Consider the following 20,906-nt stretch of genomic DNA (forward strand, 5'->3'; position numbering starts at 1 on the left):
CCTGGTATCTCCACTTGGGCCTGGCTCCCACTGAAGAGACCTCAATAAAGGTCGAACCTAGTCTGGGTTGTGGCCCTTCCCTTAATGCATAACATTAGACACCTGCAAGGAGATGTGTTTTGCATTATGGGAGATACTGAGATAGGAGTGTTGGTAGCTTGCTCCACCTTTGCAAGGAGTCGCCCTAGTGTTGTACCACCTTACCCCAGTCCTGAAGATACTTTCAGGCGCAAACTTTGTTTGCTAACACTTGGATAAAGGATTAAACTAAATTTATTATAGTCTAACCAAGTGAAAAATAAACTTTCTATATCCAATGATACAAAATTTTTGCTCATTTTGAAGATTTTCTAATGCTTAACCACCCCTCCCTCCTCTTTTGGAACTACATTTCATAACTACTCTAAATTTCTACAGGTTTGAAAACTTTTCTAGACAGTATTCAGAATGTTGGAAGTTTATTTTGCACTTGGTTAGACTATAATAAATTTAGTTTAATCCTTCATCCAAGTGTAAGCAAACAAAGTTTGCGCCTGAAAATATCTTCAGGACTGAGGTAAGGTGGTACATCTCTCGGCAATTAAATAATACCTCTCCATGCCTTGTAAAAATGTAAAAAACCATATTCCATTGGCAAAAAACTCATTAAGCCTTCTTTGACTGCTGCTTGTAATGAAGTATTAGGCCAATATGCGGCAAGTAAAATGAAAGACATTCCGTTGTCAAATGACATAGATGAAAGGCGGATATCTGATATGGCAGAAGATACAGCAACTTAACTCATTGAAAAAAATTTTAAAAATCGAAATTGTTTGTATTACAATAGGACAAATCTACAGAACAACAGCACTTTATTTACCATATTTGCCGGCATATAAGACGCACCCCCTTTTTTGTACACATTTTTTAGTTCCTCTTCCTGATTCTGCCAAGTTCTTATAATTTTTTCAGTTGGGGATGGCCCGAAATGCCTCTCTGCAACTCTTTTTCCATGTTCTTTAGCATACGTAATCACACATAGCTTGAATGCAATATTGGCCTAATACTTCATTACAAGCAGCATAATATTGCTACAATATTGTAGCAATACAGACGTTTTTCAGCCATAATTTGTGAAGAAATTCAGAGAAAATTTAACGGCAAAAATTTATCACCGTTCACAACAACCTCGACAACAACTGGAAAGTTTAAATAAACAGGAACACAGCTATGATGTCAATGACAGTACATGCGCATCCACTGAACTCAACGTAACTGGAATGCTCTCACACACTGCAAGGAAGCAAGAAAAAATTACGTAACTCGGAACAAAGAAAATTTCCAGAAATAAAAGTAATAAAAAAACTGAGTATCGGCATATAAGATGCCAATACTCAGTTTTTTTTATTACTTATATGCCGATACTCAGTGAAAAACAGACCTATTTTGTTTGAAAATAGGTCTGAAAAACAGACCTATTTTCAAACAAAAAAGTACGCCTTATATGCTGGCAAATATGGTATATATATACAATATATTGACCATGATGAAAGCAACACAAAGGAAGGCATTTCAAGTGTTTCTGAATTACCTATGCACACTATTAGAAGTGAAATTTTCAAATTTTTAAATGGTTTCATTGAAAAGAGAGGGTCTTGAATGGAAAAATTGTGGAGATTTTACTGATGGTGCTGCCTGTCACACAGGAAATTCAGGTTTAGTCACTAAAATTAAGGATATGGCAGGCAATACCTTATTGTCAACGTATTGCTACATTCATAGGCAAAACCTGGCCTCCAAAAAAATTGAGCTTAATGAAGTCCTGTCTCAATCTATTAAAATTATTAATCATATAAAAAACAGTGCTTTAAATACAAGACTGTTAAAAGCATTGTGCAATGAAATGGGCTCTAATCATCAAAATCTTCTTTTCCATTCGGAAGTTTGTTGGCTGTCTCACAGTAAAGTACTCAAGAAGAGGTTATATGAATTTTAAAATGAAGTTGAGCTGTTTCTAATTGATAAAAAAGTGATCTGTCCCATTATTTCCAGGATAAGAAATGGGTAGCCAGGCTGACATATTTTCTTACATAAATGAGTTGAATTTAAAACTTCAAGGTCCAGATGCAACAATATTTAATGCTTGAAACAAGATCGAATCATTCAAAAAGAAACAAACTCTGGCTTAATATGATTGAAGAAAGAAATAATGAAATGTTTCAGTCATACTCAGATTATATTATGGAAGCAGATGAATCCTATTCACAGAATTCAGTTTCAAATATTATTGCAGATGTTGTTGAACTTGAAGATGTTTTGTAAAAGTATTATCCTAAACATGGGGACCCCCTGAGTAAAAATATGTGGATTGTGAACTCCTTTGTTGAACACAAAGAGACAGCTCTTTTCCATGAAGAAATCCTTCAATTTACTGAATTATCAGACAAAGGACTGGAAAGTACTTTTAATTCTATGAGTGATTCGAAATTCTGAATAAAAATGAAAACTGAATATCAAATTTACACGAAATAGCAATGAGATTTCATCTTTGATTTTCCACCATGGCTTGCTTAAAATGAAAGTGGAACCGCCTGCAACTTTCCGACTGTCCCTGTTTGGCTATCACTTCAATTCATCCCAAAATTACTGTAAAATCTTGTATAGAAAGAATTTTGTGCAAATTTCTTATATACCAATTTTACTTGAGAAAGAAAGTCAATACAAAAATACTTGTAGTTTAATTAACATTTCTCATAAGTGTTTTATGTAATTTGGTAAAATATTAGAATGAATTGCTAAATTATTTGACCCCCAATATTGTACAACCAAAGCGATAGCCCAGACAGGAATTAGAAATGTAGACCTGAGGCTATCGCCAGTGAAGAACCCAATGGTAGAACATCCAGGGAACTCGATCTGAAGTCCCAAGGTCATGAAGGTAGAATAAAAAGGAGACAGGAGCTCTGCTCCTAGTTCAGGCTCTCTGTTCCTGACTTGTTCTGGTGTTGTTTCGAAGAGGTTCCTGGGTCCAGCTGTTCCAAGGATGGGGGAAGGATATCCCGCTAACAGTATTTTGACAATGATAGGAGATTTTTAACGGCGGTGTCGTCCTGTTGGAAAAGTTCCATCGCGAAGTTCTTTAAGTGATCTCCGAGAATGCCGTAATGTCATATCCGTGAAATAGTGTCTGTTTGCAGTTCTAATGGGAAAGAAGAAGATTATATTCGTGATCTCTAGGATCTTGAATGCTGAACTGGCTGAGACAGGTTTCAAGTAAGATTAATGTAGAACTGTTATGGACTGTGAACCTTAGAGCAAGGAATATTGATAATATAGTTTAGTTGCTAACATATTATAGTTATGAAGTTAGAAAACCGTACTTCTAAATTATTGTGAGATTGTTATCTGCAGAGTGATGAGCATTTGTTAATGTTGGAAGTGAGATTGGATATGAAGCTTAGTTAAGCATAATTTTGTTAATGATCTAAGTTAAATGGAGTTGAAGTGTGTGTGAAATTGACCACATGTCTGATGTATATGTGAATGTATAAATTTGTCTTTGTTTTAAGCTAAAGGCTAAAATCGTTGATTTAAGTAATTTGAGAAACAGACACGTGCATAGCGTTGTTACTTAGCTGAATTGAAAGGAACCAAATAATTTTGATATGTGTGAAATCCTATCTCCTTTATGTTGTAATTACGATGTCTCAGTATGAATAAATTGTTTTATTTGTTAATAAGTTGCCTGATTTCGACTTACCAATGCACTTCTCATAAAAATATAGAACTTGTATGTCCTTAAAGTTAAAATTAGCCACGACTGACAAAATTTAAGTATCTAACATTGCTTGAATTAGAATTGAATATTAGAGATAATTCCATGTTCCACTGAGCATTTCTCTTACATGTATAGGAAAGACAAACAATTCCTTTACGCAATCTTTAATGGCACAGTCATTATACAAATAAAAGTTTAAAGATCATTGTAAGAGAAAGCCAGCTAGTTAGACAAAGGAATTGGATCCAGCCAGAGGCAATTCCTGAATCTATACTCCACACACGTGAAAGTAGTGTAGTTATGACCTTGAGAGGGGGGGGGGAATTGTTGACTAAAGGATTAACTAGCTCAAGTAATGATTACAACTCGGAGTTACAACTGACAAGAAATTAATAAGATAAGATAAGAAAAAAAATTTCGAATAAATTTAGAATCAAGAATAGATAAAAAAATTAAAGTAAAAAGTCTTTATTTTTACATTACTAATGGACAGAAAGCAGCAACAAAAGTCTCACTAGCCTCACTAAAACCTTCAAAAACTCAGTTGTAATAAAAGAAACTAAGTTTAACTTTTTCAATAACTTATAATTGCTGTATTAAAGAGCTGCATTTTTAAATTCAAAACATTAATTAGTGTTGGAACTAGTGTTTAGAATTGAGAGATTCATACATTTTGATTTATTAAATTACATACTTTCCAAGAAATATTTGGCATGTGTATGTAATAATAAGTGTTTCACCAACAAGTTGATATTCTTCTGCTGAATTCTATAGAGAGTTACAATTCAGTACAAATTAATTTAAAGATATTGCCCTGCAATATGCTACAAAATTTCATTAGTCCAGTGACTGATAACTAATTTAAATGTAATTTTATATTTGTCAACATGCCACACCATATACATAAGTGTATTAATACTCTTTATGATTATGTCATAATTAATTATTAATACTTATATTAGTTTAATGTGTGAACTTTCAAAAAAACTGGAAAAGTATTTATGAGTAAATTTGTTGGGATGAGGCCCTTCGTCATATAACGAAAGAATTTACCGGGCTGCGGTCTCTAAAGGTTGAGAACCACTGACCTACAGCATCCTGTGACCCATAGAAACTAAACTTTCTGAAAGTTTTTCCACTTGGTTATCTATAAATTAAAGGTGTCAAGAAATTATATTCTTGGATTAATACTTTATCCAAGTGTAAGCAAAAAACATTTGTGCGTGAAGTAATTTCACGACTGGGCAACTCGTATATACAGGCTAATGACCTCACATCACTTGCCTTAGTATCCCATAATGCAAAGCACATATCCTTATGGACATGTATAATGCTATTGATTATGAGAAAAGTCACTACCAAAATTGGTTTCAACCTTATTGAGGTCTTCCAGTTGTGAAATTACTTCACTTGCAAACTTTGTTTGCTTACACTTGGATAAAGAATTAAACCAAGAATATAATTTCTTGGCATATTTAATTTCTAGTATAACCAAGTGGAAAAATTTTCAACATCTATCTCTAATCCAGAGTATTTTAGTAATAAGGTGTGACACCTTTTGGCTTGGAAATATGACTTCTGCATTACTTCAACCTAAGTATCAACTTCTGGGTCTGGCTCCCACTGATGAGACCTTAATAAAGGTCAAAACCAGTCTGGGTAGTGACTCTTCCAATAATGCATAGTATTATACATGTCCATAAGGACATGTGCTTTGCAAAATGGCATTATAGAATACTAAGGCAACTGATGTGAAGTCATTAGCCTCTATATACGTGCAAACTTTGTTTGCTTACACTTGGATAAAGGATTAAACCAAGAATATAATTTCTTGGCACCTTTAATTTATCCCATTCTGCAACAGCAGATTTCTAAGCTTGGAAAGAAAGGATGTACTCCACATGTTCTGATCACCAGATGTCTACAATATGACCTGTCTAGCCAAAGTAAGATAGACTGCAGGAACAAGGAATCTGATATACTCCCAGATGAGCCAAAAGAAGAAGTTTAGAAGCCAAGATAGAACAGATCTTGCTTACTGGTAATCTTCTTTAGTAGGGTGTAATTCTTGAAGAAAATCAGTAAACACCTCTAACAGAAACAATTAAGAGTCAGTTGAAGTGACTGGGACACTAATATTAACATTCAACCTCACTACATCCAGTGCTCTTGCTCTGTACAGCCAAACTAATAGACACAGAGACAGGACAAGAAAACTGTTCTGGCAATAAATGAGTAAAATCTTTTTTGAAGATGATACTCATGTTAAATGATACTCTTTAAAGTGGGCACATAACAGCAACTTCACTCATTTTCACTTAATAGACTATTTCCATTAGATGTGATACATATTTCTTATATATTTCTCTATTCATACTTGAATAGATGATAACGATAAATAAACAAATATATATATTTATATACATATATATTTTTTGCATATACAGAGTGTGTCCATTAAGTAATGAGACAATTATTATATCAAAACAAAGAACTATATTTGGAATTGTCAATTAGACAGATTCAAAATGATCTCCCTCCAACTCCATACAATGTTTACACCTATTGTACAGGTGTTCCAAAGGCACAATGGGAAGTCCTGAACAGGAGCCTCCTTCAGTCTCTGAGCCACACTGCATTGGATGGCTTCAATGTTACTGAAGCACTCCTGTTTCAAGGCATACTTCATCTTTGAGAAAAGAAAATGTCTGTCAGGGCCAAATCTGGTGAATACGAGAGATGTTCAATCACATAGATCAACTTCGAAGCCAGAAACTGCTTCACAGGCAATGCAGTGCACAAGTGCATTATTATGCAACAGTTCTTTCCTGACGTGTCGGCATACAGACATTGCATTATCATTAACAATACTGATCATTCACTGTGGTGGCCTCAGGAACAAACTCAGAATAGATAATTCCAGCAGCATTGTAAAAAACAATGACCATTGTCTTGAAAGGCGATTTTTGCAACCCGACTTTCTTCTTCTGAGGAGAAGATATTCCCCACCATTCCATTCCATGCTCTGGCATTTCATTTCCAGATAAAACTGAAAACAACAACTTTCATCACCAGTGGCAATTCTTTGCAACACATCACGATCAACAGCATGGATGAAATTTTGACAACATGCAACTTGGAGCTTTCTCTGTTTGTGCATCAACATATGGGCACAAACCTCAAACAAATCTTCCTCTTGTGCAAATCTCTTTGCAAGATTAATCTGGCCATTTCCTTACTGACACTAAGCTGTACATGGGCAATACTTTTCCTAGCTTTCACCACATTTTCACTTGTCTGTGCAGAAACTGGCCTTCCACAGTGTGGCACCACAGGTGAACACCTGCGCATGGCTCAGTCAGTCTTCAGTGTAAACTTTTTTTTTTTTAGGTCTTGGTACACTTCTGTAGCAGTTTTTCCTCATTTACAGTAAAATTTTATCACAGTTCTTGTTCCATGACATGGCATGCTCCATTGACACACATTTACTTTAATGGCTGCCACACAAAAACTGCTGCATCACCCAACTTCTAAGTTGCAACTACAATTACAACACACTAGCAGTCAAAACTATAAACACAATTGTTAATTTTATTGAAAGCACTGCCGTGTAAAAAAATCAATCTCATTACTTAATGGGCATACTGTGTATATGTCTACACTTCACATATACATGCATTAGTAATAGAAAATTTTCAAGAGGAATGCAAACAGAAGTACATATCAATACCTGGAGTAAAGAAAAGCTACCAAAAACTTGAAATGGGGAAAGGCAGTGAAAGTGGAAGATATTTAATCAGAAATGCTCAAATATGGAGGTATTAAAGTTTTGCAGTGGTTTCAGTGCATAATAATCAATGGGCCTGGTCAGGGACCAAATTCCAGATGACTGGAGTAGAGCTCTCATAGTTTCCATCCATAAAAAAAAAGAGAAAGTTGAATGTGTGAATTACAGAGGAAGTTCTCTGCCAGGTAAGATTAATGCAGCAAGCATACTTGTAAAGAGATTGAGAAAATTCATGGAAGAGAACTTGGAGAACCCAGCTTGAAGTAATATTTATTACTTCAAGCTGGGTTCAGGTGAAACATGTTGTCAATATCAGATTTTCACTTCATAACAAATAGCTGAGAAATGATGGTAATATAACAAGAATCTGTAATTAAATTGTGTAGATCTGAAGCAAGGCATATAAGTTCAGGAACCATACTGCAAATACAATTTAGAGGATAACAGTAATATCAAAAATGAACATTGGTAAAAGAAGTCATTTTACTTCTTCACAATGCCATGGTACGACCTCACCTGGAACTATTGTGTGCAGGTCTAGTCTCGTAGATTCCAAAGTAACACAGATATGATGGAGAGGATGCGAAGGAGACTGATAAAGATTGTAGATTATGAGAACATATTGAGAATTTGTGGTCACCAACAAACAGGAGAAAGAGAGATGATATGATATGATAAAGAAATAAAAACTTCCAAAAGTGTCATAAGAACACCAACAGATAGAATTTTTCATTTTATGGAGGGCAGGGAGAGGGTGAAAATGCATCCACAAATGCAATCTAGATTATTTTTCTCTCGTAGAGTGGCAGACAATTAGAATGACTTCAAGAAAAGATGTAACTGGTGTTAGTGATATGTGACCTCTTTCTGTTAGTAGGGTTTCTAATTCCTGGAGCTCTGTGGCAATAATAATAATAATGTTCCTGGTTAACAGTTAATGCTCAAAGTTGTCTTTTTATAGCTATTTTCATAACGATTTCATTAATGATAAATATTCTGAATGTATGGAATATCATTCAATTTAAATAAAAAATCCTGAAGACTTGTGAATATAATGAGGAGTATAACAATGTGCATAGAGTAAAAGCACTGAGCTTTATATCTCCAATTGCTGCTTTTCTTCATAATGTGATTTGTGTAGAAAATAATGTTAGCACCCAGCCCTTACATCCAATTTTACATCTGCACCACAGTAAATTCCAACTGATGTATTACACTGCTGGAATGGTGCCCTCTAGCGAGCAATGTTGGTATTCTTGAGCGATTGGGCAGAAGGTCTGATGTAGGTTTCATCAGACCTTCAGCCCAATCGCCCAAGAATACCAACATTGCCCACTAAGGGGCACCATCAAGACTTTTAGGAGAAAGAATAGCTTCCTGCTTCGTCCTCATTTACTGTTTGTTGTGCTTGCATGCACGTGTCTTGTTTTTAAGTTCCTGTGAAAATAGCAACGTGACGTTGCCGAAATATTGGAAGTGTATTAAAATTTATTTTAATGTATATCCTATTATACGTTGTAATTTCTTTAAGCTATTTAGTAAAAAAAAAAATAGACTTAAATTAAACAAGTTGAAGCTTGTTTTAGTTTAACAATTAATCAAGAAGAGAGAACTATGTCAGAAAATATTCATTTGTTGTATAATGAAACTTGTGGAGCATTCATGGCTAATATACACATGTAACCACAGTAATAAGATTTTTTTAATAAGTAAATATTTCGTCCTAAGTATCATAGGACATCGTCAGTACAGTTAATTCAAATATTTAATGTAATGTTTTTTTTAACATTAAAAAAACATTACATTAAAATGAGATAACATATATAAAAATTATTTTACACAATTTAGGATGACAATTTCCCAGATTTTAGGAATAGTAAGAACATCATCATGGTTCAAATTAGGTCTGTGACGTAGGGCTTCAACACTTTCTTTATATAAACATTCATGTTTATATGAAGATCTATGTAGAAGTTTGGTCTTCTTCCAATTCGATCCTATTGGTTAGGGTTTTCAATTCCATGTTGTGCGAGGCCAGATTTCTGCGGTTTTGATAAGATATGATTTTGATGTTCTGAAATGCGCTTGCTAATGGACCTACCTGTCTGTCTGTAGTAGTAGGACAATTTACAGGAGCATGGGACTTCGTACATGCCAGGTAACATCAGAGGTGAGAGTTTGTCTTGAGGAGAAGGTAACCAATTGTAGATTTGGATGATTAGTTTGTAGGTAGCATCCAATTTTTATTTCTTCATTTTTAAGATCCATTCAGAGATGCCTTTGACATAAGGTATTGGGAATCCTAAATGTCTGGGGAAATGACAGATGATTTTTTGAGTTGTGTTTGGATTGCATCCATTTTGTATAGCTGTATTTTTGATTGTTTCCAATTTTTGGTTTAAGGATTCTTTGGAGGTGCAGAATCTGTATGCTCTAGATACTAATGGTTTAATGATGCCAAATTTTTGAGATGGATGATGAGCCGAAGAATTGTGAATGTAGAGTCCTGAAAAGTTGGCTTCCGATAGACAGAAGTGGAGATGGAACAATCTTCTTTTCTTTGGATGTGTACATCCAGGAAGGAGATACCCTGTGGAAATTCTTTTTCTAGCACGAATTTTATGCGAGGATGAAGGAAAAGGAAGTTGATTTTTTCTGTGTAGTTCTTGTTAATAATGACCCCAGACAGCAAAGACATCAATGTATCGTGGCCAGATTTTTGGTTTTGAATTAAAACGTGATTTACTTATTTATTTATTTTTTTTGGAACACCTTGAAGAAATAAACATGAACATTTTTTCTTCAAGGTTTCCAAAAAATAAAAAAATTTTATTACTGTGGTTACGTGTGTATATTTAGTCAGAAAATATTCAAGAGGAATGCAAGCAGGAGTACATACCAGTACTTCATTTTGAAAGAACCATCACAAACCTGAAATTTGGCAGGCAGCTGGGCGGGGGGGTACATGATATTTTACTATAAAATGATTAAATAGTCAAATATCACGTGATAAAATGTGGATTTATTTATTCCATGTTTTACAGTGGAATAGAATGGAATCTGGAATGTTAGAAGTATGGACCAAGGTAAGCTGGAAATAATAAAGATGGAGTGCAAGAAGGTGGATATATTGGGAATAAGTGAACTCAGATGGACAGGAATGAGCCATTATCAGTCAGAGGACCATATGGTGTATTATTCAAGACATGAGACAAGTTGTAAAAATGGAGTATCTTTCTTACTCAAGAAAAATATGGCTAGGTATGTATTAGGCTATAATCCAGTGAGTGATAGAATCATATCCTTCAGAGTCAGTGGACATCCAATGAATATGACCATCATAAAGGTTTATGTATCAACTACAGAGGACCAGAAGAATTTTATGGCAAGTTATTATTTATTTAGTTTTGGGCTAAGAAGAATACATGCATATGCTGCCACCACCAAACACACACACACACACACACACACACACACACACACACACACACACACACACACACACAAAGGATGCACAAGACAATGAAATGCATAAAAGATAAATAAAAGAATACAATAGTGTGAAGTGACACTAGTCATATACATAAAAATATACAAATAATCATAAAATTAAAACTGAATGTCAAAGTTTGACAGCCAATCAATAGCATCCATAGAAACTGTTATAAAGTCAGTTACAGGTCCCGTGTAGGCTCTGTGAGGATATTATGAGCAATGTGCTCTAGATTCCTCTCCTTTAAAGCCCAAAGACTAGCTTAGATAAGGTGATGTTTTTGCTATCTGGTCCCATGGCCACCAGACATTAGACACTTTCTTCAGCCACCTAAACAAACGCAATACAATTCGAAATTGAGATTGAAATGCAGAACACACTTCTAGATACGCTTGTCACACATCTTCCTTCTGGACCAGAAACTGACACATAATGGCCAATATATAAACTCCTACCACCACCCAACACAAAAATTGGTGTCGTTAATACTCTAAAAAACAGGGCTTCGAAGATCTGCTCCAATGAACATGCGCTGAAAGATGAATTTAAAGTTATCAGCAATACTTTTCTAAAAAATGGTTACAGCCAAAACACTATTAACAAAATTCTCTACAAGACCTCAGTAAAAAACAAAGATAAACCAGACTATAATAAAACTATAACCATTCCTAACATTAAAGGGACATCAGATAAAATAAACAGAATACAACCTCAAAATAAACAAAAAACAAAATAAAATACTATCAACAAAATTCTGTACAAGACCTCACTTAAAAACAAAAATAAACTAGACCACAATAAAACTAACTATTCCATACATTAAAAGGGATATCAGATAAAATAAACAGAATACTACAGAAATACAACCTCAAAGCCACCTTTAAACCTCCTGCAAAATTAAATAACCTACTTAACTCATTCAAGGATCCACTCTCTCTGCTGGCCCACCCTGGAATATACCTATTCATTGCACCTGAAATTTGCCCTATATAGGGGAAACAGGACTCACAATTCCTATCAGAAGAAAGGAACATAAATGACACATTAAATATAATAACTATGGTCAAGCTGGCCTTTCTGATCATGCCCTGAACACTTTACATAGAATTAACTGGAAAAGCACCTTTGTTTACATCACACCAAAACATGGTATGAATGTAAATTTAAGGAAGCCTGTGAGATTCTTATCAACTACCTTAATCTTAACAATAATGATGGTCTAAAAATCCCAAGAATATGGAAGGCACATATTCTACCCACTTAATCTTTCTTCCTAAGAGTTAACTATAAATAGAACCAAAGGTAATCCTAGATCTTAAATCTAATATAATTGTCATGTTAAATTACATGATTACATCATTTTTACTGTAATAAAACTATCTACATGAAAGAATGTTTCTCTGATGTTGTGGTGTAAATAGAATACAGCTTTGATGTAATTATTTTATTTCTTTTAATTTAATTTTATTTTCACTAGAGGTCATGCCAGTAGAATAATCATTGATCAAATCATTGTCTCTTTAGCATACTGTGTGAAATGTAATTTAGCTTGTCTCTATATATATGTGTGTATACTCCAGATGATGACCTTAACATGAAGGTCAAAATGTTGGGAAATTGAAATAATTATTCATAACACGGTTGTAGAGTTCATAATTTGTCTAAAATGAATGCCAATCACCGTGTAACACTAAAGGAAAAGACTCAGTGAGGACACTCAAATGTGATATGTTGTATAGTTTGGGTATCCTCACCACAGTCACAAGATGAGTTTGGTCTTATTTTCCAAGTAAATAAAGAAGTTCTGCACCTACCATGGTTGGTGCGAGCACTGTTTAGGGAGGTCCATATTTTTCGAGGTAGGTTGAACCCTGATGGAGAGTTGTTTGGATTAAAGACAGTCTGCCAGATTATTGGGGCTTGGGAAGTCCATTCTGTCTGCCATGTTATGGCAAGTTACAAGAAGTGATAGATGCAACACCAGGGCAAGATTTATGACTACTTATTGGAGAATGGAGCGCAAAAGTGAGAAAAACCGAGGAACAAGGAATAATAGGTCGTTTTGGCTAAGGCATTCGTAACACTGCAGGGAAGAGACTAGTTGAGTTTCATGCAGAGAATTCTTTGTTTGTTGCTAACACCTGTTTTAAGCAACAGAAACGGAGATTGTACACACTTGATGGACAATACAGAAATCAAATTGACTATACACTATATACTTATCCAAGTTATCAGTTTATACTCCCATCCTATTTCCATGTTCAAATTTCTGTAGCTGTGCAAATTATCACGCTGAAGTTTCTGGAACTACATGAAACATAAATGCAAATAAATTATTTATTGATTAAAATTAATTACTTACAAGCTGCAATTATGGCAGCTCAAGCTAGCATTATTAAAGGCATTTAAACAATACACAACTGGTGAAGACAGGGAATGATGACGTGAGAGCAAGGACAATCGTGCATGAAGGGTGATAGTGGTGCTCTCCATGGTAATTTGTGTTATTAATACTAACAGGAAGATAGGGGAGTGCACCAAAATTTATTCAAGATCTCACTATCAGTTCTAATGCAGTTCATCTGATTTTGTAGAACTTGTGCTACATCCAGGAACAGTCCTTGATTTGTCTCTGGAAATTGGAAACTTTGTTCAGAGGTGTGTATACTGTTTCAGGAGGGAGTGCAGTTTATCTATTGTACCTTTAATATAGGTTAAGATATGATGTACATATAGTCTGATTAAGGGTGGGGGGGGGGATTCTTTTTAAGAAATGTACCAACATGTGTACAGTATCCCCCTATTAAAGTGGAACTGAATATTTTGGACAGAATGGATCACCTTGGTCAGAAAAAAAAAAAAAAAAAAATATATATATATATATATATATATATATATATATATGTAACCAGTATAGACAACCAAAGAAACAGACTAGCACAATAAGTTTTGAAGGCTGAACAAAAGCCAGGCTACTTCCCAAATCCTAGTTTAAATCAGAGACTGTTCCTGGAAGCAGCACAAGTTCTACAAAACCCAGTTAACTACAATAGAATTGATTGTGTGAAGGGATAAACTCATTGGTCAAGTGGTTAGCATACCCATTCTGCAAGCAAGAGGCTGTGGGTTCGAATCCCACCATGGGCATAGATGTTTGTGATTGTCTTTGAGCAGGAGATGAATTTCATTGCCACATGAGAGACCACCACCCCACTTACTGGTAGCCTAAAGTGACTTAAAAAAGTTCCACATTTGGATTCCAGAGCAGGGTTTCCAGTCTATGTAAAAAATAAGCTAAAATATACAAAAAATAAATAAAATAATAATAATTATATATATATATATATATATATATATATATTGTAAAATGAGTTGAATGACTTAAACCGAGAGTTAGGTTAAAAAAAAAAAAAAGGAGGGGGGGGGGGTTAATAGTAAAACACGACTAGTTTTGGCTTATAACAGCCTTTATCAGGTGACATTATAAAAGAAAAAACACTAAACACTGAAGGTTAAAAAAACTATGAACAACATAGAGAGTCGCTATACATAATTAGCATGAAAACGTTGTAGTTGTATTTAAAGTTGTTCTTTCATTTGTTGTATTGTTGGGAGAGTGCGTGCTTGCAGCATCACATGAACGCCAGTATATGATTACAGTTGAATGACTATCTGGGAGGTTGTAGCTCAAGTTATTATTTAGATGTTCAGGGTTGAGGATGATTTCCCTAGATTCTGCGATTTTTCTCTCCAATTCATCATGGCAACAAAAGATGTTAGTAGATCTGTCCCAGCGGACTGTATGATTTGGGTTTTCATCATTAGGATCAGCCGAGAAAAGGATATGGCTTGATAAGGCACTGGCTCGCTGTTTCTTGTAAGCAATGTCCCTCATGTGTTCCTCCATACGTAATTCAATAGATTTGTCTGTCTGGCCAAAATAAGGAATATCACAATCACACCATATTTTGTACACACCAGGAATATTATTAAGATGATGATGACATGGTTTTGGGTGGCTTATGAAGGAGCAGATTTTTGGAAGTGGAGTGAACAAAGTTCTGATATTGTATTTTTTTTAGAACCTTGGCTAATTTTTGTGAAACTGAACTTATGTAAGAAATAGATATATTGCCTTTAAATGTATTTATTTCTTCTGTGTGATGACTAGGAGGAATAAGAAGGAATTTTTCAATAATTCTTTCAGAATATCCATTAAGTATGAAAGTAGTTTTGAGTTGATTTCTTTTTGAATTTCATTTGGGTCATCAAGAAGAGAGCGAGCTCTATATCCCAAGGTAGAAATTATTCCAAGTTTTTGGGGAGGGAAGTGATGGGATTGACTATGAAGATATCTGTTGGTATGTGTAGGCTTTCTATACATTGAAATTATAAGTTTACCAGAAGAGCGGGTTGGTTTTACATCTAGAAAAGGCAAGGAACTATCAGTTTTAAGCTCTGCTGTGAACTTTATACTTGGATGTTGACTATTGAGATGTTCCAGGAAATCCATTAGGGAATCATGTCCATGGCTCCAGATGAGGAAAATGTCATCCACATAACGTTTCCAAACTTTAGGTGTTAAAGCAAAGGAAGAGATAGCCTTGGCTTCAAAATCCTCCAAGTAAATATTTGCAAGAACAGAGGATAAAGGATTACCCATCACCAGACCATGATTTTGCTTGTATATAGTATCTTGGAATCTAAAGTAACTGGACTTGATGCAATGGGTAAATAAGGCCAACATTTTTTTGGATAACTTGTCTTTGAGTAATGTTATGACTTCGTCTGTTGGGATATTAGTGAACAAGGAAATTATGTCGAAGCTAGCCATGATTTCATCTTCATTAACTGTCACATCCATAATGTATGAAACAAAGTCTGCTGTGTTTTGATAAAGGATGAGGACAATTAGGATTTTGCAAGATGTTTAGAAAGTTTGTACGTTGGAGAATCAATACCTTCCACAATAGGACGTTTTCCTTATGGATTTTTGGAACTCCATATATGCACGGAATAAGAGGGATGGAGAGAGCGTAGAGACAGGCGAACGTTTCGAGACAGTTCAGAGGTAGTTTTTAATAAGTTGTTGGTATGATTTTGAAGTTCTCGAGTTGGATCTCTCTCAAGTATTGAGTAGGTATCACTTTGTAGTAATTCAAGCATCTTATTTTAGTAATCTTCAGAGTTGAGGATAACAGCAATGCAACAGTTATCCTCAACTCTGAAGATTACCAAATAAGATGCTTGAATAATAAGAGAAAATCAATCGTGAAAGGATACTGGAACATTACCAAAAATAAATGGGGGTTTAAATTAGGATCTTTCTTGCAGGTAATAAGACAGGTCTGAGTTTTAATAACATTGAATTTCACTAAGATTTTACCTCATTTGAGAATGATGAAAAGGATTTTAATTTAAGCCATTAGTCAGAATTTAAGTCGTTTAGCTGTTGAAGAGCTTGAGGTTTTAATGTTTGAGTTCAAATTAAGAAGAGGCACAGTACTGTCATCAAAAAAATTAGGAACAGGATTTGAAGCCAGAGAGAGAGAGAGAAAGCTGGTCATTAATGTAAAGGATGAAGACTGTGTATAAGAGTAGAACCCTGGGGTACTTCAATGCTGATGTAGAAATCTGACGAGGGGAAGCCATCTGGCATGACTTGACATGCAGCGAACAACCCGAGAGGATGCCGGCAATTGAACTACACAGGGCATAAAGGAGACCATAGGATGGTAACTTGATCAGGAGGCCTCAATACCAGACATCATATGTCTTTGAAATATTGGGAATTACTACACTGATTTTGCCAAATCTTTCCATGTCCTGTGTACAAAGGTAGGTGAGGTTAGTGAGGAGGTCCACTGTAGAACAAGAATGGTTGTTCCAAGAATTTGGTATCATTGGTGATCGCTAATTAACTGATGAATTTCCAAGGTACTAAGAAAGCCGGCTGGTGATGATCTTCTTCATCAGTTTTGAGAGTAACTGAGGTGAGAGTAATGGAATAATAGTTTGAGGACTGATTTTTATCTAACATTTTAGGTACAGATTGGATAAACGCTTGCCTTCCATGCTACTGGATAGATGCCAATTGAACATGACAGCTTACATGAGCGATACAGATCAGTTTTACTTCTGGAGAAAAAGTTTTAAGCACAACTGGAAGAATACCAGCTGGACCAGGAGCCTTATTGGCAACAAGATTAATAAGGTTTTTTTGTCGTTGTTGTTCTGGCAAAAGATCAGAAGAGACGCATGCAGTGGGCAATTTATGGTAATGCAGGAGGTGGTTTGCCTTGGTCATCTAAACAACAGTTGGAGCAAAAAACTAATGCCAAGGGATCTGATTATCGTTGGGTAATGTTACGGTGGTATCATCAGAGTATGAGAGAGGTGGAAACAAGATGTCTAACAACTTAGTAATGGACCAGATTGCTCGATGGTAAGCTTATTGCATTTCATTCATATGTTCAGCTTACACTACAGCTTTTTTTCAAGCTGTAGTGTAAGCTGAACAAGAAGCTGGAGTTCTGATTTAAGCCATTAAACAGATGCTGCATTTTTATCATGGAGTGCAGTGGCACAATTTTATATATCTATGGTTTAGATAAAGGAGAGGGTTATGCAGTGGAGTGGGGAGTGCAGGCAGTCATTCCAATTCAGTGCAAATATTTAGATCAGGAGAGCAAAAACAGTAATCTAACCATGGAAGAGGGCTTAAAAATTTAAGAAGTCATCCAAGTAGGTACCCTTGTAATGCCATACGATAAGAGGCTTAGACTGGATGGAAAGAGAAAGATCTGTAAAAAAGAAGACGAATAAGATTATGGTCAGAGTTGACAAGAGGAAATCAGACATCCATAGTGTATTTGGAGGGAGAGAGATGGTTAAGAAAAGGTCCAGAGTAATGAATTAATGATGAGGATCATCTGGTATTCTGGTCAGTAGGTTAAGTATTTTTGATAGATCATGACTGGTGGCAAATTTTTCAGCTTCCCTTATGACTTCATCTGTGAAGTTATAGGAGATGAACCGGTTTGTGTTATGAATGCCAAGGTCTTCTAGGAAGACAATTTTGCAATTTGGATAATTAGAATGTATGAAATAAACTTTTTAGTGACAGTAAAAAAAGTTTGCATAGTTGTCCGAATTAGGGAAAGACAGCAATTAGGATATAGAGTGAGGTAAAGAAATCTTGAGCCAGAGTAGATTAAAAAAACAGGGATTCTAGGATGGATACCAGAGAAGTATCCGATTTCAAAAACGCGCATATTCTTCCATTTATGTAGAATGCATCATACAGCATGTAGTTTGAATAGTTAAGATGGATTGTAGTCATGAAGGATGACAACTGAGGTTCAGTTAGGAACAGGAGATTGTGTTTTGCTGTCTATAAGTGGTAGTGTATATCATTCATGTTTGTACTGATGCCTAGAATGTTGGTGAAATAGATGTGAAGCGTTTGTTTTTATAGAAGGAATTTTGGAATTAATTGAGGAAGAGGATATTTTGATTTTTTTAAAATTTTTTTTTTTCATATTTTTGTTGCTTTTTTGTTCTTTTTGATGTTTTTTTTTTATTCAAAGATTTTATAATTTATTATTATAAAGCTCAGGCATTAAACATTGGTAACAAGCACAGCATAGCAATATACCAAAAATAATTAAGTAATAACTGAATCAGCAAAGAGAAGAGCATTAATATAACAGGTTTTAGCACAATGCATTGAAATGATGTAATGAAACCATTTAATATGATCAAATGAATTGACATAACCTACTAGTTCAATGCCAAGATGCATTTCAAACAGACCACAATCACAATTAAAAATGAAAACAAAAACAAAAAAAAAATTAGATAATTATCTTTACATTTTTTTTGTTTTTTTTTTTCATTTCTAATCCTTTTTATTTTAATTGTGACTGTGGTCTGTTTGAAATGCTTTTTTTTTTTAATTAAAACTTATGTACGTGGAGGTTTTTATTTTTTTTAGGAAAAATAAAATTTTGTTTGCACATTTCTTTCTTTGTTGATCTGCATACATGTCTCTGTAAGAACTGAATAGTAGTCACTTAATCACAATTACATCAAAAGTATTTTTCACTAAACAAATGGATATTTGTTTGATAGAGAATTCTTTTCGAGACACTATTCAGCATCATTGTATCTAAATTTTTCTTCCTCTTCTTAGTACACACATGTAGTTACTCAAGATATTTTGCCATCAAGATCATTTGAATGAGTTAAACATTTATGGAATCCAAAGTTTTGAATCCTAGATCTTTTCCCATCATCACAATGTCTTTTACAACTATATGAATCTGTGATTTAAATCCAGTGAAATCATTCCCACCAATAGAATAAAATATGCTGCCACACAGATCTCATTGCTGGCTGTTACTTCAAGTCATGATGTACTACATGAAATATCTAGAAAATAGATTTTTATTTATTTTTTTTTTTTTAAATACATACATTTTTGTAATGCTAATGCTCAGAAATGCAAAACATCTGAGACTCCTTTTGCAATGTTCAGAAATGTTCACCTTAATATTATAACACATTGATGCTCCAATGCAATAAATAACTATCAATGTAAAATGCAATCATATAACTGTCTTTCTGAATAAATTACAGTAGAGTACTGTAATGCATTTTATGTTAATTACAAACTGCATTACAGTGAAATTATGCTGTTTGAAAGATGTTTAAAACTGCATTATACAGGGTATTGCTGTATTTGATGGCAAAATCCAAAATACTTTTTTTTATCTATACGTTTGGCTGCAGTGTACCAACAGTTCCTAAAGTAGAAGTGATCTCAGTACTTATATATATATATAAACAGATTCAACACTACTGATGATAACATTACAATTCAATTAGCGGAAATCACATGTACACAAATTCAGTAATGAATGCAGATAGCCATACATGCATGCAGATGTATTCAAATATATCTGCAGTCAAAATCAAGTGAAAATAATATTGTGTTGGAATTCTTCTGAAAGACAATATAATATGAATAAAAATATATACAAGTACACATACTTATTGCAGGTTTTAACTTAATGAAAAAAATTATACATACATGATATTAGATCAAAACACCGTTTTTCTTCTGGAACAACCTAGTAGAGAAAGGGGGGGGGGGATTCTGTTAAAATATCTTTGGAATGAGTATAAAACACATAAATCACTGACCATTATGTACAAGGCTAAAACTAAATATTTCTATACATACAATCAACCAATCCAGACAGCCCTGTTATTTGAAGTTATAGAACATTCTAGGTTTGTTAATAACATAAAAACCTGTGAACAGATAGTAGGAAGCAGAATTTCATAGTAGCAGTTGAATATAAGTGGTATGGCAACTAGACGGGAACTCACCGACTTCGAGAAAGGTGTCATCATGGATGTCACATTGGTGGCAGCCCATGGAGCAAATGAAGCATCCAAAATCAACAGTTGGCAATGTGATCAACAAAAGGAGACGTTCTGGCATCACTAGTGCAGGAAAACACTCAGGGCAGCTGCCAAAAATGACTGACAGGGACAGAAGGGTGTTAAAATGGGTGGCATGCAAAAACCAGCTACAATTGGTGCAAACCATTCGCGATGAGTTCCACAGTGCCAATAACATCACAGCAAGCATGAATACTGTAAGAAAAGAGTTCCATTTATGGTTTTCCATGGAAAAGCAGGATCACACAAGCCGAGCATCACAACAACGAACAAGACAGCTTGTATCACCTGGCGCAAGGAGCATGTGAACTGGACAATTGACCAGTGGAAGATTGGAGCGATGAATCAAGAGCCTAGTGAACTTTTGCGTTACCATAATTTGGTGGTGGAGGAGTAAT

At 34.8% G+C, this 20,906-nt stretch overlaps 1 protein-coding gene across 3 annotated transcripts in view; it reads right to left on the reverse strand.

The window, feature by feature from the left end:
* Positions 1–20,906, reverse strand: part of Asap (ArfGAP domain of ASAP) — a 718,739-nt gene that overhangs the window by 431,720 nt on the left and 266,113 nt on the right. For all 3 annotated transcript variants that reach the window (XM_090411444.1, XM_090411445.1, XM_090411443.1), the window contains exon 13: positions 20,132–20,171. In XM_090411444.1, the coding sequence (XP_090267570.1) occupies positions 20,132–20,171 (40 nt within the window). The remainder of the gene's footprint in view (positions 1–20,131; positions 20,172–20,906) is intronic.

The sequence above is a fragment of the Typopeltis vanoorti genome, chromosome 21, assembly GCF_054136105.1.
Source record: "Typopeltis vanoorti isolate ZY-2024b chromosome 21, IOZ_Tvanoo_1.0, whole genome shotgun sequence".
Classification (NCBI taxonomy): domain Eukaryota; kingdom Metazoa; phylum Arthropoda; class Arachnida; order Uropygi; family Thelyphonidae; genus Typopeltis; species Typopeltis vanoorti.